Below are 26,396 nucleotides of genomic sequence, written 5' to 3'. Positions count from 1 at the left end.
TGAGGCCAACTCCAACCATCAGCCCAACACCACTGTGCCCAGTAACCATGTCCTGATGGACCATGGCCACAGGTTTCTCAAACATCTCCAGGGATGGTGACTCCACCACTGCCCTGGGCAGCCTGTTCCAGTCCCTGACCACTTTTTCAGCACAGAAATGGTTCCTCATGCCCAATCTAAACCTCCCCTGGTGCAACCTGAAGCCATTTCTTCTTGTCCTGTTGCTTGTTCCTTGTTAGAAGAGACCAACTCCCACCTGGCTCCAACCTCCTTTCAGGGAGTTGTAGAGAGCCAGAAGTCTCCCCTCAGCTTCCTCTTCTCCAGGCTGAGCAACCCCAGGTCTCTCAGCTGCTCCTCACAAGATTTGTGCTCTAGAGCCTTCCTCAGCTTTGCTGCCCTTCTCTAGACCTGCTCCAGTATCTCAGTTTCTTCTCTAGACTAAATTTACAGAGGGATTTTTCTCAATGGGATTCAGGTTTGCTCCTGACTCAGGCTGTGATGGGGAAGGGAGGAGAGAAATTTGGGTTTTGGAAGTGTGGTGGGGAAAAAAAGCCTCACCCAGCTGGCCTTTGGGCACTGGCTGTGCTGCCAGAGCCAGAAGGGGCATGATAAAGGAAGAAAACATGGAGAGTTGCCTGGCAGGAGGGACAAATCTTCTAGCAAGATAAAGCAGACAAGAGAAATGAGTTTGGAAGTGCAGATCACTCACCTCATAGTGATAATCCATGCAAGTTAACTCCCTCCAGCAGCGATCCCCTCGGATTTTAATCAGCCCCTGGGGAAAAACAACAACAGCAAGACAATAAATACTGTCACAAATGTTTTATTTTACTTTCTCTTATGTGTCAAGGTCTCATCTCAAGATGCCAAATGCTCTGGTTAAACTACAGGCAGAATCTGTCACAGGAAGGGATTGCAGAGGCTGGAATGACCCCAACAGAGAGCCACAGCACATCTGCACCCCAGGTGCAGTCACCATCCCTGAGGGAGCATAACACAGCTCCACCAGGACTGCTTCCACTGCCTGGTTCCTGAAAACTGGACACAGGATTCATGGATTCATAGATGGGTTGGGTTGGATGGGACCTTAAAGCTCATCCAGTGCCACCCCCATGCCATGGGCAGGGACACCTCCCACCAGCCCAGGGTGCTCAAGGCCTTATCTAACCTTGCACTGAACACTTCCAAGGAGGAGGCATCCACAACTTCCCTGGGCAGCCTGTGCCAGTGTCTCCCCACTGAAAATGGGACACCAACTCCTTGTGGAATGTGCCCCATCACTGAAAATGTGCTGGAAGATGCTTTAACCACACTATAGGCTTTGCAGGGTGGTTTCCAGCAGCCCAGTGCCCCCAGTATGGGCTACCAGCATTGCTGGCAGGGAGCTGCAGAGACCCAAGAAGCAGCAGGAAAAGCCTGAAAATCAGACTCTGTCATTGGGATATTTTTGTAAAACAGACTGAAAAGCTCCCTGCAGACCTAAATACAGCAGCAGCTGTCACTTTGAAATCCAAACCCAACTGTCTCCCTCTCCCAAAGCCTGCAGAGAAAAGCAAGCAGGGACAGACTGGGATGAGGACCCCACTGCCTCACCAGCCCTTCAGCTGGCTACAGAGATGCAATCAAAGTAATTAGAGAAACAAAAGAGGAGAAGGGGAAGGAAGCTGACAGATCTAACCCCAGATGAATGCCCTAATGACAGGTCTGCTCCACCTCAGGGTAGAGCTTGGCAATGAAACCAGCAGGAAGGTTGCTGCGGGTTGATGTTTCAGGGTGACAACAAGAGGGTGAAATTTCCAAACCAGTGGGTCCCTTCCAGGGCTGGCAGCAATATTGGGATTAAATTTCTTTGCCTCAGCGATGAAGGGTAGAAAGGAATCAGTCGTCCACAGCAGGAAAGACACCTGGGCAGGGATGAGCCTGCAGCAGGAAGCTCTGCAATCAAGCTGTGCCAGCCCCCGGGGACACGGCTCTGGCTTTGATGTGTGGCGTAAGGGCCCTGATTAGGATCACAATATCCCAAATTGAGGAAAGCTTCACTAGTCAAAAGGCTGAACCAGCTCCATCATCTGCATACAATCAGGGGGTATTCACCTGCCTCCCACATTGCCCCCAGTTAGGACGTCCCTGGGAGTTTGCAGGAGGATCCACTGCTGCCTACGCCTGGATCATCCATCCAGCCCAATCCTTCCTTGCAGATGCAGTAGGAAAGTGCTGCAAGAAACCAGTGACCCTTTCAGTGCTAACATCTGATAGCCCAGAGGAGGAGGAGGTTCCAGCATCATGGCACATCCTATTCTATTGGTTTCACCCACATTGCTAAAAAAAAAAAAAAAAAACAAAAACAAAAACAAAAAACCCTAAAAATCTCCATTTCTAACATTAAACAAAGTTTAGCAGGTTCGGGGCTCAAGGAAAATTCCAAGTTCCAGTTCAAGACCCCTGAAACCTGTCCAGGCCTCATGTGTAAATATCCACAAATACCCAGAAAATATAAGACATGAGTTGAACTTTGGGCTTAGCCCAGCATGGACCTTCTTAAGACCACAAGGATCCACAACAAGAGTTACAAGGTTATGGGACAGGTAAGCTAACAGGCAGCAGGCACCATGCTTGATCTCAGCCTTGCAGCAGGAGATGTTTGGATGGTTCTGGGCTTGGGGAAAGGGGTGAGCCCCACAGCCTTCTCCAGGGCCTTGAATTACAGCAGTTCTCTGGCACACTGCTGAGCTCAAGCAGCTCCAGAGAAGGACAACCAAGCTGCTGACCGCTCTGGGAGAACAAGGCAGGGGAGGGGCAGCTGAGGGAACTGGGATTGTTCAGCCTGGAGAAGGGGAGGCTGAAGAGAGACCTTCTGACCCTCTACAGCTCCCTGAAAGGAGGTTGGAGCCAGGTGGGGGGTGGTCTCTTCTAACAAGGAACAAGCAATAGGACAAGAGGAAATGGCCTTAGGTTGCATCAGGGGAGGTTTAGGTTGGACATGAGGAACAATTTCTTCACTTAAAGGGTTGTCAAGGTCTGGCCCAGGCTGCCCAGGGCAGTGCTGGAGTCCCCACCCCTGGAGGGGTTTTAAAGTCCTGGAGATGCAGTGCTGAGGGCCATGGTTTGGTGGTGCCCTGGCAGTGCTGGGGTAAGGGTTGGACCTGATCTTGAAGGTCTTTTCCCACCCAACCCAATGCCATACAGGCAAAGAAAAAAATCACAATGGATGCAAAGTGCTATCACAGAAGCCTTGGGGGGTGGTGGGCACCAGTGGCTGCTCTCTGGTTTTACTCCCCAGCGAGTCAGTCATCAGACCCCATCACTCCACAAGGGCTGGAGCAGGGCAGACAGGGACAAGACAGCCTGGCTGTCAACAGCCCCAGCTTCATCACCCCCTCCCCAGCCATCCCCAGCCTGGCCCTGCCCCTCCAAGCTTTTCTAACGTTACAGGATGTGTTGATAGCATCTCCCAGGATGTGCCACAGCCCTGTCACTGGCAGGATGGACACTGAGAAAGGCTCTGTGCAAGAATGCTGGAATACTGAAACAGGACAGAGCTATCTTGATGACCTTCCCCTCCTGCCTTGCCCAGCCTCTTATCAAGCTCTGTTATTCAGCAGGGATAATTAAAACGAGCCTGTGACAGCAAAACACCACGCTTGGAAATCCAAACTCTTCCCTGCAATGAGTCACCCCAGGCAGTTAATCACATTTTGTTTACTATGCACCCTTCAAACAGGAAAGTCACTTGAAACTCTTCACATCAGAGCTGTTTTTCAGCACAGAAAACTCCCACTCTCATAATTTGGGGGTGCTTCAAATCGCCTTCACACTGCTGATGTCTTGGAGTCCACTTCCACTCCCACACTGCCACGTGAGACTTCCAGTTTCCAAATGAAGTTGTGCCAAGGAGCAAGAGAGCAGGAAAAGCTACACAGTCTGTAGCTTCATCTCATCTGAGGAGGACCACAGGAGGAGAAGTAGCTATGGTGGCTCTGAAGAGGCATGGACCCCTAAGGTGTTTTGTAGCTTCACCTCATCTGAGAAGGACCATGAAAAGAGAACCAGCCATGGTGGCTGTGAAGGAAAGGGGATCCTGGGCATGGACACATTCAGGATGAGCTCTTACAGACTTTACAGCTCCTTGCTTGGCCAGAGTCTGGTTTTACATACTCTCCACTAATTATTTGGCATATTTGGAAGTCTACTCCTGTTCTCCTGAAGATGCAAACTTAGTCTGAGAAATGGTACCTGGGTCCAAGCACAGGAGGACAGAAGGAGGGAGAGAGGAAAGGGGACATCCTCACAGCAAAGAAGTTTCTCCTCTTGTTTAGATGGAGCCTCCTGAGTTCCAGTCTGTGCCCATTGCCCCTTCTCCTGTTGCTGGGCACAGTGAGAAGAGTCTGGCCCTATCCTCTTGTGCCCCACCCTTCAGATATTGTTTAACATTGAGAAGATGCCTTCCTTACAAGGAGAGGCTGAGAGCTGAGGCTGTTCAGTCTGGAGAAGAGAACACTGAGAGGGGATCTCACTGAAATGTTCCTATGAGGGTACTGGAGCCCTGGAGCAGGCAGATCCTTCCTGTGTGGAGGGCTCCAGAGTTGGATGCAGGACTCCACGTGAGTCCAACCATTAAGCCAGCACTGTCAAGTCCACCACGTGGACTAAACCATGGCCTTTAGCACCACATCTGCATCTTTTTTGGAACACCTCACTACCAGCCAGAAGCTCTCAGACCTGCAGCACCGGGCTTCTGTCACTCCAAGTCAAGAAGTCTTTACTGTCATTTAGACATCGAATCACAGAAAGTATCTGGCTGGAAGAGACCTCAAAGCTCATCCAGTCCAGGTCTGACCCAGCACTGAAGGGTCAACACCAAGCCATGTCCCTCACCATGAGCTTTATGCCTGTGGTTGGCATAAAGCTCCTAATACTGTGATGTGGTAGCAATCATCTGGGAAGCATGGGACAGATGAGCTAGGAGAAGCTCAGTGCCCAACTTGTTTCTCTTTTCCTAAATTCCAAAATTACCTGAAAAGTGGTTGGCTTGGGGGGTTGGGTTTATTTTTTTCCTTTCTTTTTTTTTCTTTCTTTGTAAGCTGGCAAATTTAGGATTTCTTTCCTTTAGTTCCAAGCTAAGCAGAGCATGAAGCTAAAAACTCAAACTGTACTTTTATTTTGACATAAAGATTGGAGAGTAATGGGCAGGAGACAGGGAGCTGGGAAAACAGTTTGCTTTTTTTTTTTTTTTTGGTTTGTTTTAATGATCAGTACATAAAAGCAACAAGTGTGCTTGCTGGGGTGTGGGGAACAGGGAAATGGCTTTTAAAGATGATTTCCTAATGATAAAGGGAAATGCATCCTCACGTGCTAACCACCCCAGGGAAAGCAAAAAAAACCACCAACAAGCATCCCAGGTAAAAACCAAGCACCCTAGGAAAATAACAAGCAGACAATGAAGAAGAAAAAAAAAAAAGAAAACCCAACAAATAAATAAAAACCAAACAACAAGGACCCCTGGAAAAAATACAAACACCCTGAGGAAAAAAAAACCCTAAGCATCCCAATTGAGAAACAAGCACTCCAGGGAAAAGCAAGGACACAGAAAAAAACAGGGACCCGTGGAAAAAGACAAAGACCCCAGAAAACAAACAAACAAAACCAGCAAACAAGCACCCAGGAAAAACCAAGGACCCTTAGACAAAGGCAAGGACCCCAGTTAAGAAACAAGCACCCCAGGTAAAAAACCAACCAAAATAGGCACCCCAGGAAAAACCAAGCACCCCAAAAATCCCAAGGACCCCAGGAAAAACCAAGCATCCAGGAATAAAACCAAAGGAAGCCCCCCAGAGATTCCTTGCTCTGTTTGCAGGTTGGGGGTGGGTGACTTTCAAAGCCCTGCATATCAGAAGGGAAAGGTATTCAGCAATGCAAATTAAATAGAAGCTGAAGGGAAGGAAACAGGTGGCTAAGTGAACCAGCAACTGCCCTTTCACCCCTCTGCCCTGGCTTTGAATCCAGCTCTACCTAGAAGTATTAAATTCATACTGATGGGATGGTGGTGATCCAAAGATCAAGGTGGGGGTGGTTTGATCATTTTGGACCAAGCTGGTGGCAGCCAGACCATGCAGACAAGCTCCTTCCAGCAATAAGAGAGGCTGGCCTGGGGAAGGGGAAAGTTGAGATCTTTTGTCATATTAATTTACAGCAGGGCTGTGGCTCCAGGCCATTCTGCACACTCAGAAATTTCTCCTTGCTGCTGTCTGCATGAGAACCATAAAACATTCACCCTGGATTGAATTAGCATCCAGAATGAAATATGTGCTCAATACCTTCTCCCCTACCAAGTCTGCTCCCTTCAGGGCATGGCTGAGGAGCAAAGGGAAAAGGATGGAGATGCAGCACCTGCCTGGACTGTGAAAATCCCAACCTCCAAGCTCCCAGGCTCCCACAATTAAGGTGCATTAAATTCCCCAACATTTTTCACAGGGGAAGGAAAATCACATTTAGGACTTCTTTTTCTTTTTTTTCTCCCCTCTTTCTTTCCTTTTCTTTTTTTTCCATGTATTATTTTAGTGGTGTTCAATAAAGAGCCTCGTTTTAATCAGAGGAGCCACTCTGCTGCCCTCGCTCCTACACTCTCCACCCAGCAGCCCTGCCCTGCATCCACGTGCTCATAGTCACACAGAAACAGAGCTTCCCAAAATCAGGCATAGAATCATTAATGTTGGAAAAGATCTCCAAGATCATCCAGTCCAACCCTTACCCCAGCACTGCCAGGTCACCACTAAACCATGGCCCTCAGCACCACGTCTTCATGGCTTTGAAACCCCTCTAGGGATGGGGACTGCCCTGAGCAGCCCTTTCAGCAAAGAAATTTTTCCTGCTGTCTGACCTAAACCTTCCCTGATACAGCTTGAGGCCATTGCCTCTTGTCCTATTGCTTGTTCCTCAAGAGAAGAAACCAACTCCCAAATGGCCCCAACCTCCTCTCAGGGAGTTGTAGAGAGCAAGAAGGTTTCCCTTGAGCTTCCCTTCTCCAGGCTGAACAAGCCCAGCTCCCTCAGCACTTGATGTGCACCCTGGATGCACTATGGATGTCATGGTTAACCTTTGCCACTCTATTTTATTTGTCACCTCTGAGCGGTGCAGATGAGCTGGAGTACCTCCCACCTGGAGACAGGCAGAGGATGTTGGAGCTGGAGAAGAGAAGACTCCAGGGAGGCTTTATTGTGGCCTTCCAGCACCAGAAGGGACTGCAGGAGAGCTGGGGAGGGACTTTTGACAAGGGCTGGGAGTGACAGGATGAGGGACAAAGGCTTTGAGCTGGGAGAGGGGAGACAGACTGGAGATGAGGAAGAAATTCTTTGCAGTGAGGGTCAGGAGACACTGGAACAGGTTGCCCAGGGAGGCTGTGGATGTCCCCTCCTTGGAAGTGTTCAAGGCCAGGAGGCTTTGAGCAGCCTGGGCTGGTGGGAGGTGTCCCTGCCCATGGCAGGGGCTTGGAATTGGATGAGCTTTGAGGTGCCTTCCAACCCAACCCATTCTGTGATCTTGCTCTGCACATCCCTGCTGCACACAGCACTGGGAGGGAAGGAGGGAAGTGGCCAAACTCCCAACACACCAAATCCTTCCTTTTCACCCCAGGCAGGTATCTCAACCCAACTGTACCTCTCTCAGGCTGCTCTACTTGGGTGATTCAGAAGGAAAGAGAAGGAGGAAAAAAAAAAAAAAAAAAAACCACCCCCAAAAAAGCCTAAATAATTAAAATGTCATTCAAGCTCTAAGATGATATGAGTCACTGCTACAAAAAAACATCTTCAGGAGTGGGGGATAATTATATTCCTCCCTAGCTATTGATTTTTCTCCACAATGCAGATGTCAGATTTTCCATGGGGTTTTTGGCTTTTTTTTTTCTTTTTCCTTTTTCTTCCCTTCCCCCCCCCTGCTTTTTTTTTTTTTTTTTTTTCCCTCCATGGAGTGAGTGTCAAAGAAGAACAAAGCACTCTTTGAGACTTTTTCAGCCCAAAATTAATTCTGGGGGGAGAAAAAAAAAAAAAAAGGAAAAGAAATTAAAAATGGTCCAGACAGGCCAATAGCAAAGGAAGCTGAGTAAAAACAGCCTGGGGACTCAAGCTATGTCAGCAAACCCCTCACTGAGCCCAGCTCTGGAGAGAGGGGTGGGCTATGGGCACCACTAGTATCAATTTTGAGTCAATTTAAAGACTTTTCTCTGTCTTCACGATGCAGAAAATGGCTGAAGGTGAAAACGAAAATTAAAATCACAATTTTAAGAACTTCGTGTTTCCACAACACAAAAGAGGGTGAAAAAAAAAAAAACAAAACAAAACAAACCAAAACCAAACTACCAAACAACAACAACAAAAAAAAAAAAAAAATCACAATTTTAAGACCTTTCTATGTCTTTATGACATAAAAGATGGATGAAACATAAAAACAAAACATCCACAAAACAAAATCATAATTTAAAGACTTTTCTGTGTCTTCAGGAGACAGAAGAGGGGTGAAAAAGAAAAAAAAAATTAAATCACAATTTTAAGACCTTTTTGTCTTCACAATACAAAAGATGGCTGAAGGTAAAAACCAAAATTAAATCAGAATTTTAAGACCTTTCTGTGTCTTCACAATATAGAAGTTGGGTGTAAAAGAAAAAAAAATAAACACCTTAAAGACCAAAATTAAATCAGAATTTTAAGACCTTTCTGTATCTTCACAATATAGAAGTTGGGTGCCAAAGGAAAAAAACCTTAAAGACCTTTCTGAGTCTTTGTGATAAGGAAAATGGGTAAAAAAGAAAAATCTCAATGAAGGGCAGTCTTAAATTCTGGATTGTAATTTTCCTTCCACCACAAACACAAAATGCTCCAGATGGTGCCTGGCACTTCAGACACTCAGCCACCCACTACCCACAGAAGAAGGGCTTGCAAAGAGCTTCTGGAAACCAAACCTCCACAAGTGTCTGCTGAAGAGAAAGCTGACAGAGGAAGGAGCTTTACAAAGCTAAAACAACAACAAAAAATTGCTTAAGGATTTGAGGAAGGGCTCCCAGGTGAGAGGCAGCTTTGAGGAGCAGACATTGAGGTTCAGAAGCATTCAGACCTGAGGAACCTGACCTGATGCCTTCAGACCACAACAGGATCAGAGAATGCTTTAGGTTAGAAGGAACCTTAGAAGGTCATCCAGTCCAACCCCCCTGCAGTCAGCAGGGACACCTGCAACTAGAGCAGCTTGTTCCATCCAACCTGACCGGGAATGGTTCCAGGGATGAGGTATCAAACACCTCTCTGGGCAACCTGGGCCAGGGTCTCACCACCTGAAGCACTTAAGAGTTTTCCTGCTGTTATGCACCAGGATGCCCAACCTGCTCCAGCTCCCTTCTGCATTTGAAAGGATAAACCTTGTGACATTCCTGCATTTTACCATTCAGCCTCCTGATGCCCAAATGCTGTATCCAGCAGGAGAACAAGGCTGGCCAGGTGGGAGGACAGAGCAGCAGCACAGTCCGTCTGCTGGACATGTGAAATTGCCTCTGAACTCCATCATGTGCTTTTAGGACTTTGTTGTTGAGGGTCTTTTTTCCATATATACCTCAAAACAGGCACAACATTTAACTCCCAAGACCAGCAGGGACTCTCTGGCTTTTGGAGAATTCAACACATTTTCTACAGCCCCTTTGTGCCTCCAGGTTCTTGTTGTGGCTCTTGACATTGTTTGCATACTTTTAAATACCTGCATAATTTATGAGCCCAAGTCCTCAGCTGCAGAGTGTCCTGGCACAGGCTTTGCCACAAACCATGCTGGTCCAGAGGCTGGATTTGGGTCAGAGCCATCAGACCCTTGGCAGATGCAGAGGTGATTCTGTCAATTTACTTTGCTCTTGTGACACCCAACCAGGAGTGCTGCATCCAGCTCTGGAGTCCTCAGCACAGGAAGGACATGGACCTGGTGGAGCAGGGCCAGAGGAGGCCATGGAAACGGTCAGAGGGTTGTAGCACCTCTGCTATGAGGACAGGCTGAGAGAGCTGGGGGTGTGCAGCCTGGAGAAGAGAAGGCTCCAGGGACACCTCAGAGCTGCCTGCCAGGACCTGAAGGGGCTACAGGAAGGCTGCAGAGGGACTGTTCCCAAAGGCCTGCAAGGACAGGATGAGAGGCAATGGTTTGAAATGAGAGCAGAGCAGATTGAGATTGGATGTGAGGAACAAGTTCTGCAGCAGGAGGCTGCTGGATCACTACAACAGGTTGCCCAGGGAGGGAGCTGAGGCCCCATGCCTGGAGCTCTTCAAGGTGAGGCTGGAGAAGGCTCTGAGCAACCTGCTCTAGTGGAGGATGTCCCTGCTGCCTGCAGGGCTTGGACTGGATGAGCTCTGGAGCTCCCTTCCAACCCAAACCATTCTATGATTCTACCTCCCACCTCCAGGCTCTGGTTCAAACTCTGCAGTGCAGGAAGGATTACCTGGATCATGGGATCCTCACAGGGATGTTTCATTCCTTACTGTGAAAGCAAGGAGTGTTCTGTTCCTCTTCCCACAGGGAAGACATGACACAGCTATTAGGCTTTTTGGAAGCTTTCCTAGAGCTCTGACAGTGGCAAACTAAAGGCTTTATGAAGAGCTCTACCTGATGTTCATACAAACCTCTCATTAAATGAGCAGCCAGTAATTCAAATCTCTCCTGCTTCTTCCATGAAGAGAGACAAATAAATAGGCTTCCTCACCCAGGGAATGACATGCTTATGCTCCACAGAGAACTCTGTTGTTTAAACAGCTTTATTCTGTACCTTCTCATTCAGTTCCAAGCCCACAGACAGCCCTGTTCCAGTCCAAGCCTCCACCAAGATGAGAGCCCTTGCTCATCACCTTGATAACATTAGCAGGTTACAGGACCAAGCTCCTGCTTCACAGAGGTGTTGGACTTGATGATCTTAGAGTTCTGTTCCAACCTGAATGATTCTGTGACTCTGTGGGACAACCCATCTTCAGGAGAATGAGCCCCACCTGCCCAGCACCCTCCCATACAGCCAAGGGCAGGTCTGAAGGCTGTAAGCCCACAGGACAAGTCCCACCTGCAGGAGAGGGCTCTGCTGCAACGGGTACAGGTTGGTCCAGTGCAAAAACCTGAAGCGAAGTCATCAAATACAAGTGCAAAGCACCTCAGCTTGAGGGGCTGGAAAGCACTGTTGGGGATGAGACATCACAGAACTGGTTTGGGTGGAAGAGACCTTTAAGATTATCAGGTTCAACCCTTAACCCAGCACTGCCAGGTCACCACCAAACCACCGCCCTCAGCACCACATCTCCACAGCTCTGAAGCCCCTGCAGGAATGGGAACTCCACCATTTCCCAGGCCCCAGTGTTGAATTTTGGTTTGTTTTATTTACTGCTGTGTTCTTCCCTGCCTGGACTACCAGAAAGATCCTTTTAGAAGCCACCAGGACTGCCCCAACATCTGAGTGACTTTGAAGGCAGCGCTGCGAAGAGTGGATGAAAGGCAGTTTGAAAAGCACTTGGCATGAGCAGCTCCCAGCCTTTTCCAGGCTCCAAGGAACAACAAGCCTGCCTGCCAAGGGCTATTGCTAGACAAATGGAGAGAGAGATCAGAGGCACAAAGGAGGTTGCTAAGGAGTCAAGTGTGGGATCCCTGCAGAGAGGAGGAGGGCTGCAGCTGGGCCGGCAAAGGTCAGAACATAGCAGACATCATTTCCAACACTTCCCATGCAGCCCCGCGCGGGAGCCTGGCCCCGCCGGGCTGCCCCATGAATAATGAGAAAGCCATCAAAGAAAGCTTCCTTTCTTCCCTCCTACCCACGCTAATGTAATAAAACAAATTAGAATAATTATTCTCCATTTCAGAGCCACAGTGCCCAGCATCGGAGCATGCTTGTCGCCCAAGTGACAACTACATCCGCTGGAGTCCTCTCCTCCTCCTTTCTATCCGTGGAGATCACCCAAATTCCAGCTTTCCCTTCACTGCATCTCATGCAACTTTACTACAGGCATCCAGATTCTGTTTGCTTCAAAGCCTTCCTTATTTTTTTGCCAGCAAGCTCATCTCCCTTATTAGCTAATCACGTCCCCACCCTTTCCAGTAACCTTTAAAATGCCACCCACGTTATGACACTTCCAGCAGCATCCAAAGCCAAAAACACAAAGCAAGGAAAAATGGAAAGAGTTTCACAGGAACCTGTGGTTTCTGAAAGCATTTGCTGCCTGCCTTCCCTTCAGTTTTTCCTAACAGGAAAGAAAAATTACAAATCATTTTGGAAGAGATTAAATATCTCAGGATATCGAAATAACCTGGAAACCATTGGTCCAGGAGAGAGGCACAACCTTTACCAGGAAACAGTAAGGAGAATTGAGTGGAAGCATTTACTTTATTACTCATTAGCAGAAATATTTTTACACTATTTCTTTCCCCAGGCTACCATTTGAAATGATCTTTTATTTTGCCTCCTGTAAAAGAGAAGACACAGCTTTTGTGTAGGCTTGAAACAGCAGAGCGTTTAAAGCATTTTTCTAAGACTCTGCTTGTCAAATAAAAAACCCAAATAAATAAATGCTCCAGGACTCCTCAGCACAGGAAGGACATGGACCTGGTGGAGCAGGTCTAGAGGAGAGCCATGAAAATGGTCAGGGGGTTGGAACACCTCTGCTGTAGGACAGGCTGAGAGAGCTGGGGGTGTGCAGCCTGGAGAGGAGAAGGCTCCAGGGAGACCTCAGAGCAGCCTGCCAGGACCTGGAGGGGCTACAGGAAGGCTGCAGAGGGACTGTTCCCAAAGGCCTGCAGGGACAGCACCAGGGGCAATGGTTTGAAATGAGAGCAGAGCAGATTGAGATTGGATGTGAGGAACAAGTTCTGCAGCAGGAGGCTGCTGGAACACTGCAACAGGTTGCCCAGGGAGGGAGCTGAGGCCCCATGCCTGGAGCTCTTCAAGGTGAGGCTGGAGAAGGCTCTGAGCAACCTGCTCTAGTGGAGGATGTCCCTGCTGCCTGCAGGGCTTGGACTGGATGAGCTCTGGAGCTCCCTTCCAACCCAAACCATTCCATGATTCTTTTGAGGATGTTTTGAGCAGCTTGGAGATTCAGAGACTGAATTTGGAGGAGTTCAGTGAAAATAAGAGGGAGAACAAAGTGACTTCCCAGCAGGCCCTCCCCTATCCCCATCCCTTGGTGTGCCACTAGCCTGGCAAGCACAGAGAAACCTCTGCAAATGATTTCCGGGGCATCACAGAAGGAAAAAGACAGAATCACAGAATCCTGCAGGTTGGAAATGACCTCAAGGACACTGCACACATGGATGATTATTGTATTATTCTATAAAAACACATATGTCTATAAAACATGATCATTTTTCTATTATTACCTAAGACATACATGAAAGGACCTCGTTCTTGGGGCACACCTGAGGTTGAGCTTAACCTGCCCAAGCTCATGGTCCCCAGCCAGGGAGCAGAGCCTGCAGGGCATGGACCCATCTGCACCCAGACCCCGCAGAGTGCCCCCAACCCCAACACCTGCATCAGCCGGTGACAGATTGGCAGCTTTAAATCTGAATTTCCTTGCTTTGGGCACTTTTAAATTAAAGTGGTAATGTGCTTTAAATCCTGTTTCCCTGCTTTTTCACTACACTCTTCAATCCTTTCCTCCAGAAACTAATCAAGATGTCTCAGACTCACTTACAGTCTCTGCTCCAGCCACCTTCCCTGGTAACTTATTCCATATGGCTGTGATCCTTTGCAAGACACAGCTCCAACTTCATTCTCTATTTACTTCCAGTTGCCCAGTCGGCTGTTGCTCCCCCCAGAGCCTGAATCCCCCCCTCACCTCCTTACTGCATCTCCAGTAGTGATAATTACTTGCACAGAACACCAGGTTATCAAGCTGGCAAGTGACCTGCCTAGTCCTCTGACTCATGTGCACATAGAATCCCAGACTGCTTTGGGTGGGAAGGGATCTTTAAAGCTCACCTAGTCCACCCCTCTGCAGTCAGCAGGGACATCTGCAACCAGAGCAGGCTGCTCAGAGCCCCAGGAGCAATGGACAGGCACTTTCTGCAGCTGAGGGCAGATTTGCACAGCCAGGAGCTGCTTCTAACAGGGAGAAGCTGATGGGGAGAGCTCCTGCCAAGGGCTGGGCTGCAGAAAAGCTCTGCCTGAGACTTGCTCCTCTGCACACCAAGGGCACTGCCACAGCTTGTGCCCCACCTTGGGGTGCAGCAAGTCAGAGGTGGCAGCTATGGGGAGGAGCAGACAGGACAGGTGACCCTCAGCTGCCCACCAAGGGCTTGCATCCCATGGGCAGCATCTTCAGGATCAAGCTGAGGGATCACCAGGACCAAGCCTCTTCTTCACTGGCTGGTGTCTGAGGATGACTCTGTCCCTTCTGCTTTTGATTTTGATCTGTGTGCTCCTGAATCCAGTTCCAGAAGCCAGCTCCTGAATCCAGCTCCAGAAGCCAGCTCCTGAATCCAGCTCCAGAAGCCAGCTCCTGAATCCAGCTCCAGAAGCCAGCTCCTGAATCCAGCTCCAGAAGCCAGCTCCTGAATCCAGCTCCAGAAGCCAGCTCCTGAATCCAGCTCCAGAAGCCAGCTCCTGAATCCAGCTCCAGAAGCCAGCTCCTGAATCCAGTTCCAGAAGCCAGCTCCTGAATCCAGTTCCAGAAGCCAGCTCCTGAATCCAGTTCCAGAAGCCAGCTCCTGAATCCAGTTCCAGAAGCCAGCTCCTGAATCCAGTTCCAGAAGCCAGCTCCTGAATCCAGCTCCAGAAGCCAGCTCCTGAATCCAGCTCCAGAAGCCAGCTCCTGAATCCAGCTCCAGAAGCCAGCTCCTGAATCCAGCTCCAGAAGCCAGCTCCTGAATCCAGCCCCTGCCTGCTGCTGATCCCCTCTTGGTCTGATCTTCTCCAGGCTAAACAGCCCCAGGGCTCTCAGTCTTTCCTCCTCACAGAGATGCTCCAGGCCCCTCAGCACCTCCAGAGCCTCCCCTGGACTCTCCCCAGCAGTTCCCTGTCTCTCTTGACCTGGGGAGCCCAGAACTGGACACAACACTCTAGCTGTGGCCTCACTAGCATAGAGAGCCTCCTTCAACCTGCTGCTGAGGCTCCTTTTCATGCACCCCAGGAGACTATTGTCCTTCTTGGCCATGAGGGCACATTGCTGGCCCATAGGGAACTTGCTGTCCACCAGCACTCCCAGGTCCTTCTCCCCAGAGCTGCTTTCCAGCAGGTGCACTGCTGCAGGGAGGTTATTCCTGCCCTGCTGCTTGCCTGGCTTCTGGTGGAGACAACACTTTGCATCTTGCAAGCTTCAAGCAATCAGAATTACAGAGAGAGGCACAAGCAAAAAAGGAGAGGCACAAGCAAAACCTACAGAGACATCAACTCACTGAGCACTCCTGAGGCAGCTCAGCCACGCAGATGTCTGTTTGCAGCACTTATTTCCCAACAAGCTGCTGGCTCACACAAAGGGACCCCTCTTCTGTTGTCTCTGTGTCTGCTCCAGAAGCATCTCTCTTTACATCCTGCACTAATGGATGATTAGCAACATCAAACATATAGATTGAGTCATGCAATTACGCCTTGTAGAAAGTCAGCAGTGATTGAGATCAGCCCAGTGCCTGCTGCCAGTCAACCCCCAGAAGCAGATCCTGCCTCTGCTCCTCTCCTCCTGCAAGAACCCAGCTGAGATCATCTTACTCCTCATGTTCTGCAGCCCCCTAAGCAAGCCCTGCCAGCCCACACAAACCATAGAGCAAGATCTGGATGTCATCCTGGGGGCAGGATCAGGCTGGGGACAGTAAGGCTCCCTTACACCACCAGCACAGAGCTGGATGACAGTGCTCAAATGCTTCAACAGCTACCAGCTAAGAGAGGAGGAAATGGAACCATGCTGAGGATGGTGCTGAGCACCAGGAGCAGTGCTCACCTCCTAAGCACAAGAGATAACAGGGGAACACCAGACATGGCCTCTGGTGAGGCCACATCTTGAACACTGGGTTCAGTTTTGAGCTCCTCACTCCAAGAAGGACATTGAGAGGCTGGAGCAGAGGACAACAAAGCTGGTGAAGGGTCTGGAGAACAGGGCTGGTGAGGAGCAGCTGAGGACATGGAGCTGAGATGAGATCTTCTGGCTCTTTACAGCTCCCTGAAAGGAGGTTGGAGTGAGGTGGAGTCTGTCTCTTCTACCTTGTGACAAGTGATGGGACAAGGGTAAACAGCCTCAAGCTGCACTAGGGGAGGTTTAGCTTGGACATGAGGAGCAATTTCTCACTGAAAGGATTCTCAAACACTGGCACAGGCTGCCCAGGCAGGTGGCTGAATCCCCACACCTGGAGGTGTTTTAAAGACAGAGATGTGGTGCTGAGGGACATGGTTTAGCAGCAGAGCTAGAGATTGATTGGACTGGATGATCTTAAAGGTCTTTTCCTATGATTCTGAGGCATTTCCCAAGGAAAGCTTTACCACAACCAACAGAAGAATCCCCAGAGAATCACAGGGGAAGGTTAAACTTACCTGCTGTGTAAGCTACAACCATGGCCAGTCCCACCCCTGGGAAAAACCTCCCCCAGCCCCCATTTGTGCACATGGCAAAGCTCTTGCCCAGCTTAGGAGAGAAATCCAAGCTGGTGTGTGAGCAGGTGCATCTGCACTCCAGGAGGAGACCTCCACTTCACGCATTAAACTTGCTTCCTGGAGCCTGCAAGCATCATTATCCTGGCCAAGAAGGAGAAGTGCATGTGTTTGGGCCCCAGAACATTAAAGATGCCATCAATCACCAATTTCCACTTGCTTGTGTGGATTCTCATTTAATGACCTTTCCATGTTTTCCTCTCCCATGCCTGTTAGTTATATATCAGTAACCCAGACAGACAGGGGACCCATGGGGCAGCATCTCTTCTGCATGGGGCTCTCCATAAAACAGTGGGAGAGTTATTGCCCTCCAGATAACACCAAGCAGCAGCACGGAGAGCACAGTAACTGAGATGTTTGCTTCTCCCTTTACATCCCATCTGTCCCATATTTCAGAGGCTATATTACAAATCAGCAGGAGCAGAGCAGAGCTCAGACTGCCAGCCCCAAAAGGAGAGCAGGATGCAAACCTGGTGATCATCTAAGCTGCTGAGAGAAAGGGCTGCTTCCCTCCACCTGCTCTCATGGGCTTGCTATACACAGACAGAATCAGAGAATTGCTTGGGTTAAGAAAAGATTTCTAAAGATCCAGTCTAAAGATTGAGTCCAACCGTCACCCCAACACCACCATGGCTACTAAACCACCTCCCACCAGCCCAGGTTGCTCAAGGCATCACCCAGCCTGGCCTTGAACACCCCCAGGGAGGGGACAGCCACAGCCTCCCTGGACAACCTGTTCCAGTGTCTCACCACCCTCACTGGATGGAATTTCTTCCTTATCTCTGATCTAAATCTCTTCTCTTCCAGCTCAAAACCATTGCCCCTTGTCCTATCACTGCAACCCCTTGTAAAAAATCCCTCTCCAGCTTTCTTGTAAGCCCCTGCAGGTACTCCTGTGTTTGTCCTCTTGCCACTCCTAAGGTGAAAGACTCAGCAAGCCAGAGCACGAAGCCTTTCCTGCCACAGGATTCTTCCTTGTAAACAGAAACATTCCCAGCCCAAAAGGCTCCAATGCCTTGCACCAGGAGCAGGTTTTCTGCTAGGATGAGACACTCCTATGGCTGTCACCTCAAAAAAAAAAAAGCAGCAAAACTGTGAAGTTCTACTCACTGCTCCAAGCATGATCCTGAAGATCAACCACCGAAAGCCCCAGATGACGATGCTGGAAGGGGGAGTGTGCTGGGGCAGGTGGGAGAGGGTCCAGAGTGGGCAGAGGAATATCCCCAGGAACCCTGTTTCCAGAAGCTGTGATTCCCATCCTGTTGTGCCAACGTGGGAGAAAACAAGAAAGAAAAGAGTTATTGTACAAAGTCCTAGGAGTTATCCTTCCCCAAATTTCAAATGCTCAAAAGGAAAAGACAAAAAAACCAAACAACCCCCCCCTCAAAAAAAACCCACAAAAACCACACAAACAAAAAGCAACAAAAAAACCCCAACAAAAAACCTAACACAAAAACCCCACACAAACTAAACTACCAAACCCCCAAAACCCAAACCAAAACACCAAACACAGCAAAATAACAACAGCAAAAAGAAAAAACAAATAAAACCCCCAAACCAAACAAAAAAAAAAAATCAGTCCCAAACACCACTTGGTGATATTTTTTCAGTTTCTTTTGAGGGAACTTAGATAGCAACTCTGCCCAACACATCCTACACAACAGGAGTTCAGATGCTTTGGGATCCAGATGTGTTCCTATTTCTAGAAGATAAAATTGCACTTTAAAGCCATAAAAAAAAAAATATAAAATCATGATAAATGGCACAGGAGTAGGGACAGCACACTCCAATGATGGGAACTCCACTGCTGCCCTGGGCAGCCTGATCGAGGCCTTGGCAACACTTTTGGGAAGAAATTGTTCCTCATGTCCAACCTAAACCTCCCCTGGCGCAACTTGAGGCCATTTCCTCTTTTCTCATCACTTGTTCCTCGGCAGAAGAGACCAACCCCCACCTGGCTCCAGCCTCCTTTCAGGGAAAAGTGAGAGGGTCTCAGATTTGGTCCATGACATCTCTCTTCTTCATCACCCAGTTCAAACCCCAACCAAAGGCATTTATATTTCATCCAGTTGTACACCACCAGAAGCCTTTTCAAACCCATGATCTGATGTTGCCACACAAGCAACACCACACTGAACTCCCTTTAAAAGACCTTAAGCAGCACTCATGCAACCTCCTGGTTTGTGTTTTTTTTGCCTAAATAAGTACAAAGTCCCCTAAATCAAAACATCACTTTTTTTCCCCCCCCTCCAATATATTATTATCCATCAAACAGCTATTAAAAACATCTTCACTCTCCTTCCATACCCCCTGTGGCTTCTCCAACAGCTACCCTAACTGCCCCAAAAGCAGCTCCTGGGAGAGGAGCAGCAGGGTATATTGTTGGAATAACAGCTGCAGCAGGGAAGCAATGGCTGATAGAAAATGTGAAAGGTTAATTGTAGCTAAAGCCAGGCACAAGCAGCAGTTCTGGGTCTAACTGGCACTGAAATGGTTGTATATCTCCTGTGCCTCTGCCTGCACAAGAATCCCACTGTTATCAGTGCTTTCATATGGTAATGGCTGTCTTCCCCTGCAGACGTATAGGATGTGTGCTGGGTGGCTGAGCAGGGAGGCTTGCAGGGCTTGGGGCTGGGCTGGCCACCAGAGGAGTGACAGCCACTCTGTAGAGCCCTCTGCCTGCCCGAAGGGAAGAAGGGAAAGAGACTGATGGGGTGGGAAAGAAACTAAATCAGCTGGGATGGAAAGAACATTCCCATGAAATAGAGACCAAGAGACATGGACCCATATATAACCCAACCCCCAGTGGCAGTGATGGCACCTTTGGCACCACTGGTGCTAGAGGCAGGCACTGGGGAAGTTCAAGACCAGATTCAGAAGCAGATGGGAACCAGATCCAGGAGCTGGGTTCTGAAACTGGATTCAGGAACTCCTGGACTAGCATCAAAGGAAGAATGTACAGATTCCTCCTGGGACATCAGCCAGTGAAGAAGAGGCTTGACCCTGGTGATCCCTCAGCTTTCTCCTGAAGATGCTGTCCATGAGATGCAAGCCTTTGGTGGGCAGCTGAGGGTCACCTGTCCTGTCTGCTCCTCCCCACAGCTGCCACCTCTGACTTGCTGCACCCCAAGGTGGGGCACAAGCTGTGGCAGTGCCCTGGTGTGCAGAGGAGCAAGTCTCAGGCAGAGCTTTTCTGCAGCCCAGCCCTTGGCAGGAGCTCTCCCCATCAGCTTCTCCCTGTTAGAAGCAGCTCCTGGCTGTGCAAAGCTGCCCTGAGCTGCAGAAAGTGCCTGAGCTGAGCAGAGCCTGGGCTGGGAAGTGACAGCACTGAGCAGAATCAGATCTGCTCTAGCTCCAAGCAATGCAAACATCTCAATGCCTCCAGCCGACCTTTACATCCCTGTGTGTGCATCTCCTGTTGCCAGCAGCTTTGCCTCCCGCCCTGCAAGACACTGAGGCATTATTTTTAGTTTTATTTTTAAACTGAGCTGCTAGGGAGGTGTCTCTGTGCATGGAGGAAAGGGGCACAAAGGCTCCTGAGTGACACATTCCCTGGGCATTAGAAGGGTTATCCAAGCACGCTGGGAGCGTGCGGGACCGCGCGTGTCCCAAGCCAAGCCCCAGCCTTCCCAGCATCTGCTGGCCCTCAAGCACCATGAGTTCAGCCTGCACCTGTGCTCCTTGTTCCAAAGGGACAAGTTTGGGTCCTGGCACCACCACCCCCCAGCTGCGAGTCCAACAGCACAGCGCTGCGAGCGGTGCCAGTGAGGGGGCCAGCCTGGAGCCCTGCGGGGAGGGGAGGCCTGAGGCAGACCCTGCTGCCAGCTGTTGGGAGCAACCTCTGCAGTGACCCCTTGCTGACAACGGGGGCTGGCAGAGGCTGCAGCTAAACCAGCACCAAACAGGGTTGCACCGCAAGTGCAGCCAAGGACAAACCACGGTCACAGCACTGCTTCAGAAATCTCTGCTCAGAGCTCCTCGGCTTGTGGTTAAATCCTATCCAGCTCTGCCAGCTCTGCACCCAGCAATAGGTACATTTGCTAGCTGAGCTTTGCTACTGACCTTCACAGCAAGTTCCTGCTAAAAGCTGAGCTTGAAGCTGCAGATAGGCATGGAGAGCCTCTGATTTATTAACAACCCTCTTCCTGATGGACTCAGTCCCCACAGCTGGTAACGAGGTCGTGCAGATCAATTTTCCACGCTAGCACACATCACCCGAACAGTCACACACCCTGCCCTCGGCACTGCAGGCTCCTCTCCAGCCTCACAGAACTGTTTCAGTTGGGAAAGATCTCTAAGATCATCAAGTCCAACCATCAGCTTTCCTTTCACCACAGGCAGCAGCTTGTCCTGGACCCTTCTCTGAGGCAGCCCTACTGCTCCTGACCCAGCGCTGAAGCTGTCAACACTTTCTTCTTCCCCACTGAGCATGGATCTCACCCTGACTCTTACAGGGTACAAGCCTTGATCCTACCTTAGCAGCAAGACAAGTACTGGTGGCAGCAGGGTTATCTGTTTGCCAGTAAAGCTCACAGCTAAACTATGAAGAGTCTCAAGGCCATGGCCATGCTGTTGAACATCACAACTGTATCCACAGCACAGCATAGAAGGGGGAGCTAAGCTCTGCTCCAGATCACATTCACTTGATTGTAAGTTGATAAGAGAAAGCAAGATTAGATCCATCAACAGCAACCTCACATTTCTGACCACCAACTTAACTTCCAAACAGTTGTTCCTCTCTGCCCCTGCAAAGCCTCAGGCTCCAAATCCCCTGCAAGCTTAGGCAGGTTTGAGGCTGTAACCATGTATCTGCTGAATGCTGCTCAAGTTTGAGCCTTGCCACCTTCTCTGATACCACTTCTGAGGCTCCCAGAGCCCAAACACACTGCAGCACCAACAAGGAATCAAACAAGTCAGCCCACCCTGCCAGGGAAGACCTTTGGAACTTAGCTGACCTGTGCAGCTAATAACAGGATTTTTTTTTTTCCTTATTCCCCTTTTCTTGGGATCAAGTGGGCAGTGTTGAAGAGAGGTATTTGTTGAGGAGATGTATTGAGTGAGGAGATGTATTGATCGATGCAGCAGTGCCAGGCAAAGCAGCCCAACACAACCACATCCTCCACCTCCAGGAAATATACTAAGAACCATATCCCAAACCCTCCTCAGAGCTGCAGAAATCCTCACTGTTGACATTTTTAGGACCCTTCTAGCACAGCAAAAACATGGACATGAAGAAATTCAACTTTTTGACCTGGGGCAGTCTAGAGGAGGAATCAAATGATCACCTGTTTTAGGGCTATGGGATTCACAGAATGGTTTGGGTTGGAAGGGATCTTGAAGACCATCTAGTTTCAAAGCCTCCTGGGTGCTGGCAGGGATATCTTCCACTAGCCCAGGGTTGCTCAAGGTCTCATCCAACCTGGAGGGGAGGCCAGGTTCTGGGCATTGTGAGTGTGAGCTTTAGGAGAAGCCATGGGAGCAAGCAATGGCACAAACCAAGAAACCAGTGGCAATATGGAAATCAAAGCACCAGCACCAACCCAGTCTGCCAGGTGCAGCAACATTTCCCAATCCTCACATTCTGAGAGGAAAAAACCCTTTCACCCAGGGCAACAAACCCCCTATGGCATTTGGCTGTGGCAGAAGGGCAGCTCCCCTCCTCGAAGCACCAAGCAGGACATCCTCTTCAACCGGGTTAGAACTGCAGGGGGCTCAGCTCCAGCCCCACAGCCCCAGTACACACTGATACTGCTGGGAATGAAAGGGTGGTGGTGGTGGTGACCCACCTGCTCCTGTTTGCTTCACTTGGATCTAGTCAAATTTCAGCAGCTGCAGAGCAGCACAAAGCTCCTCATTGTTATCTCCCGCGCAGCCGGAGAGGGAGCCATGGGCTGGGGGAGTGCTGGCTGCTGCTTTTTTTTTTTTTTTTTTTTAAAGTGGAAGGGGGAGGAAGAAAGAAAGGAAAAAAAAAAAAAGGAAATAAAATAAAGCTGCCAATGGTGGCTGTGCTTGGCCTCCCCTCCCTCCTCACCCCAAACCTTCCCAAAGCTTGTCACATGCTCCAAGCTTGGTGGCAAGATCCAGAGCTGGGCAACCTGATCTAGTGTGAGGTGTCCCTGTCCATGGCAGGGGTGTTGGAACTAGATGATCGTTGAGGTCCCTTCCAACCCTGATTCTGTGATTTTCTAGAGGTCTTTGCTGGGGCAGAGGAGGAGAAGCTGGGAGGAGATGTCAGGAAAAAAAAAAAAAAAAAAAAAACAGGGAAAGGGAAGATGAACAAAACAAAACAGCTTCCCAATATCTCTTTTGAGGGTTTTCAAATGGTTTTCTTCTTGAAAACGCTATAAACCCTCCAAGAGTTTAACTTACACAGATCCCAGAATGTTAGGGGTTGGAAGGGACCTCCAGAGACCATAGAGTCCAACCCCCCTGTCAGAGCAGGGACATAGAATCCAGCGCAGGTCACACAGGAATGCATCCAGATGGAGTCTTGAAAGTCTCCAGAGAAGGAGACTCCACAACCTCTCTGGGGAGCCTGCTTCAGTGCTCTTTTCAGGTAGGAAATTTAGCTCCACATGAAGTGATCTCCAGAGTCAAAACTCATTTGCTGCTGGAAAGAGGATCAGCGAGAGCCAGCACCGCGCGGTCTCCCCAAGCCCGCCGGCAGCCACAGCAGGCCTTGGCAGAACATCTGATGAACAGGACTGGTGCTTAATGTGACCAAAAAAAGGTCTATTTGCTATGAACAGGCTCCAGGAAGGTCCAGAGCAGCCCCATTATGGCTCCCTATAGAGAGGATTATTTCTAATGGAATCTGGATTATGGGACATTATATCATTAAAGCTTTCCAGTTTTCATCTTTGTTATTGCCCAGCAAATAGCTGATGGGAAAACCCAAGACAGCTTGTCCTTGGGCTATGGAGGAACCACTGCAGCCCCTTCCCACCCAGCTCCACACACTGCACCTTCAGCCTTCACACAATCCTACAGCTGGTGAGGTTGGCAGAGACCTTTGAGATCAGCAAGTCCAGCTGCTCACCCAGAGCTCACAATCCACCACTGCCACTAAACCACGTCCCCAGCACCACATCCAGGTGTACCCTAAATACCTCCAGGGATGGGGACTCCACCACCTCCCTGGGCAGCCTGAGCCAGCGCCTGAGAACCCTTTCTATGGGGGTTCTTTGAGGGTTTCTATGAGGAAATTGTTCCTAATATCCAACCTGAACTTCCCCTGGCACAACTTGAGGCCATTTCCTCTTCTCCTTGCATGTGAGAAGAGACTTGTTGCATGTGAGAAGAGACCAAGCCCAACCTGGCTCCAACATCCTATGAGGCAGCTGTAGAGGGTAATGAGGCCTCCCCTCAGCCTCCTCTCCTGAAGACTAAACAATCTCAGCTGCCTCAGCTTAGCTGCTCTTCCCTATCCCAAACCAGTTTTCTGTTCACATGGGACAGAGCTGGGAGAAAGCAACAAGTCTGAGAAGAGCAAGAAGCCTTCAGACCTGAATACAAAATGGTCAAGTCTAAAGATAAGAAATTTTCTGACTTTCACTGAATCCATTTTTCTGAGTTTAAAAAAAAAAAAAATTATCTGGCCAAAATAATTTCTTCTCCAGCAGAAACAACACTGTGACCTTAGCTTTGCTAATCCTCCTTCCTAAAACACAGAAGGTGATGAACTGTCTCTTACATCTACACATCACATCCAGATTTGCCAGGCACAGAGAAATGCTTCCACACAACACAGATGGATTTTGGAGATCTCTGCAGCCTGGGCAGAGAGGAGCTGGGAGTGGACAGTGCAGCTGTCTGCCCATGAATATTGTGTGTCAGCCACCCTGGCAGCCAGAGCAGGAGAGACATCCAATACAGACCAGCTTCCACTGGAATGGGATTAACTCCTCCCCAGCCTCTCTCCTCCCCACCTCCCTGCAATGCAGCATGATGCAATTCCAGCTCTGGCCTTGAAACATCTGTTGGAAAGAAGGTGCCTTATGGGGGTGACTGAAGGATGTTCTGATCACAAGCTGGAGCCTGTAAAGACTCATCAGGGCTGTCCAGCTTGGAGAAGAGAAGGCAGACCTCAGAGCAGCCTGCTAGTACCTGAAGGGGGCTAGAGGACAGCTGGGGAGGGACTTGCAGAGATAGGATGAGGGACAATGGTTTGAAACTAGAACAGGAGATATTTAGATTGGACATTAGGAAGAAATTCTTCACGATGAGGCTGCCACAGGCTGTTCAGAGAAGTTGTGGATGCCTCATCCCTGGAAATGTTCAAGACCAGGCTGGGTGAGGATTTGAGCAACCTGGGCTGGTGGGAGGTGTCCCTGCCCATGGTAATTGGGTTGGAACTGGATGATCTTCAAGCTCCCTTCCAACTCAAGCCATTCTGTTGTACTACAAAGCCTGAAAGGAGGGTGGAGTGAGGTGGGGGAGTAAGGTGGTCTCATCTCTCTAGTATCAGGTGATAGAACAAGAGGAAATGGTCTGAAATTGTGCCAGGGGAGGGGGAGGTTGGAGATTAGGAAAGAATTCTTTCCTGAAAGAGGGTCAGGGATTGGAACAGGCTGCCCAGGGAGGTGGTGGAGTCCCCATCCCTAGAGGTGCTTAAGAAACATGTGGACAGGGCACTTGGGATATGGTTTCATGGCCATGGTGGGGGTGGGTTGATGGCTGGACTGGATAAGCTTTTCCTGCTGGACCAACTCCATGGTTCTACAGAACACCACCTCTATGAAATGTCTCCCCCTGGCCAAAGAGATAACAGGAAGGTGCTACCTCCCCTTTCTGCAACTAACAGAAGACTTCTGGATGTTGTTGGAAGATTTGGGGGAATGTTATCAATAACTTTTGTTCTTAACAGTATAAACCACACAGAGAAGAAAAAAAATGAGAAAAAAATTAAAAAAAAAAAAAATTTAGCTTAAAAACTTCTAAAAGCTTCCAAGTGCTCTCCAGGGTAGTCATTAGAAACTACTTAGGTAACAGGAGGGTGATAACAGGGAGTTAATGCAGCGTTAAATTAGGCCTCCTTCCATGCAGAACTTTAAGTGACAGAGGAATCAGCTGGGAAGAGTTTTATTTTCTTTTTTCCATAATGAAGTTAATGGATTTCCTGTTTTTAGCTCTGTGGGCGGCTGTCATTCGCAGTGATCTGTACATACTGCCTTTAATTACTCCAGCTTCAAGTAACAAAAAAATAATTTCATCTGCCTTCAGAGGAACTCTGGGCCACCAGCACCTCTCCAGCGTGGTCAGCAAGGCAAGGAGGGCACAGGAGCATTGCTGCTCCTCACTGAGGGCTGTGCTGTCTCTGCAGATGCATAACCACAACAGCTGCTGCTTCCTCCCCACACTTGAGGGAGGGGATTCTGCCACTCTGCTCCACTCTGCTGAGACCCCACCTGCAGTGCTGGAGTCCTCAGCACAGGAGAGACAGGGACCAGGGAGAGCACAGGAATGATGGGAGGGCTGGGATCCTAGGCTGAGAGATTTGGGGCTGTTCAGCCTGGACAGGAGAAGGCTCCAGGGAGACCTTCTGGTGGCCTTTCAGTTCCTCATGAGGCCAATCAGAAAGCTGGGGACAGTCTTCTAAGCACTGAGAGAGGGAGATGCAGACTAGAGATGAGAAAAGAGATTTTTTTTTTTTTTTTGCAGAGCCATCCCAGGGCAGGTTGTGTGGGGCTCTGAGTAACCTGCTCCAGTTGGGGATGTCCCTGCTGGCTGCAGAGAGGTGCACTGGGTGAGCTTTAAAGGTACAACAAATCAC

General features: G+C 49.3%; 1 protein-coding gene across 1 annotated transcript in view; it reads right to left on the bottom strand.

The window, feature by feature from the left end:
- LMF1 (lipase maturation factor 1) overlaps positions 1–26,396 on the bottom strand; it is a 187,339-nt gene that overhangs the window by 112,635 nt on the left and 48,308 nt on the right. The window contains exons 4-5 of the mRNA XM_054390883.1: positions 17,735–17,883; positions 710–775 (exon numbers count right to left, since the gene is read on the bottom strand). Coding sequence (XP_054246858.1) covers positions 710–775; positions 17,735–17,883 — 215 coding nt within the window. The remainder of the gene's footprint in view (positions 1–709; positions 776–17,734; positions 17,884–26,396) is intronic.

This window comes from Indicator indicator, chromosome 22, assembly GCF_027791375.1.
Source record: "Indicator indicator isolate 239-I01 chromosome 22, UM_Iind_1.1, whole genome shotgun sequence".
NCBI lineage: Eukaryota > Metazoa > Chordata > Aves > Piciformes > Indicatoridae > Indicator > Indicator indicator.
The sequence above is the reverse complement of the archived record's forward strand: the minus strand, read 5'-3'. Positions and strand labels throughout refer to the sequence as shown.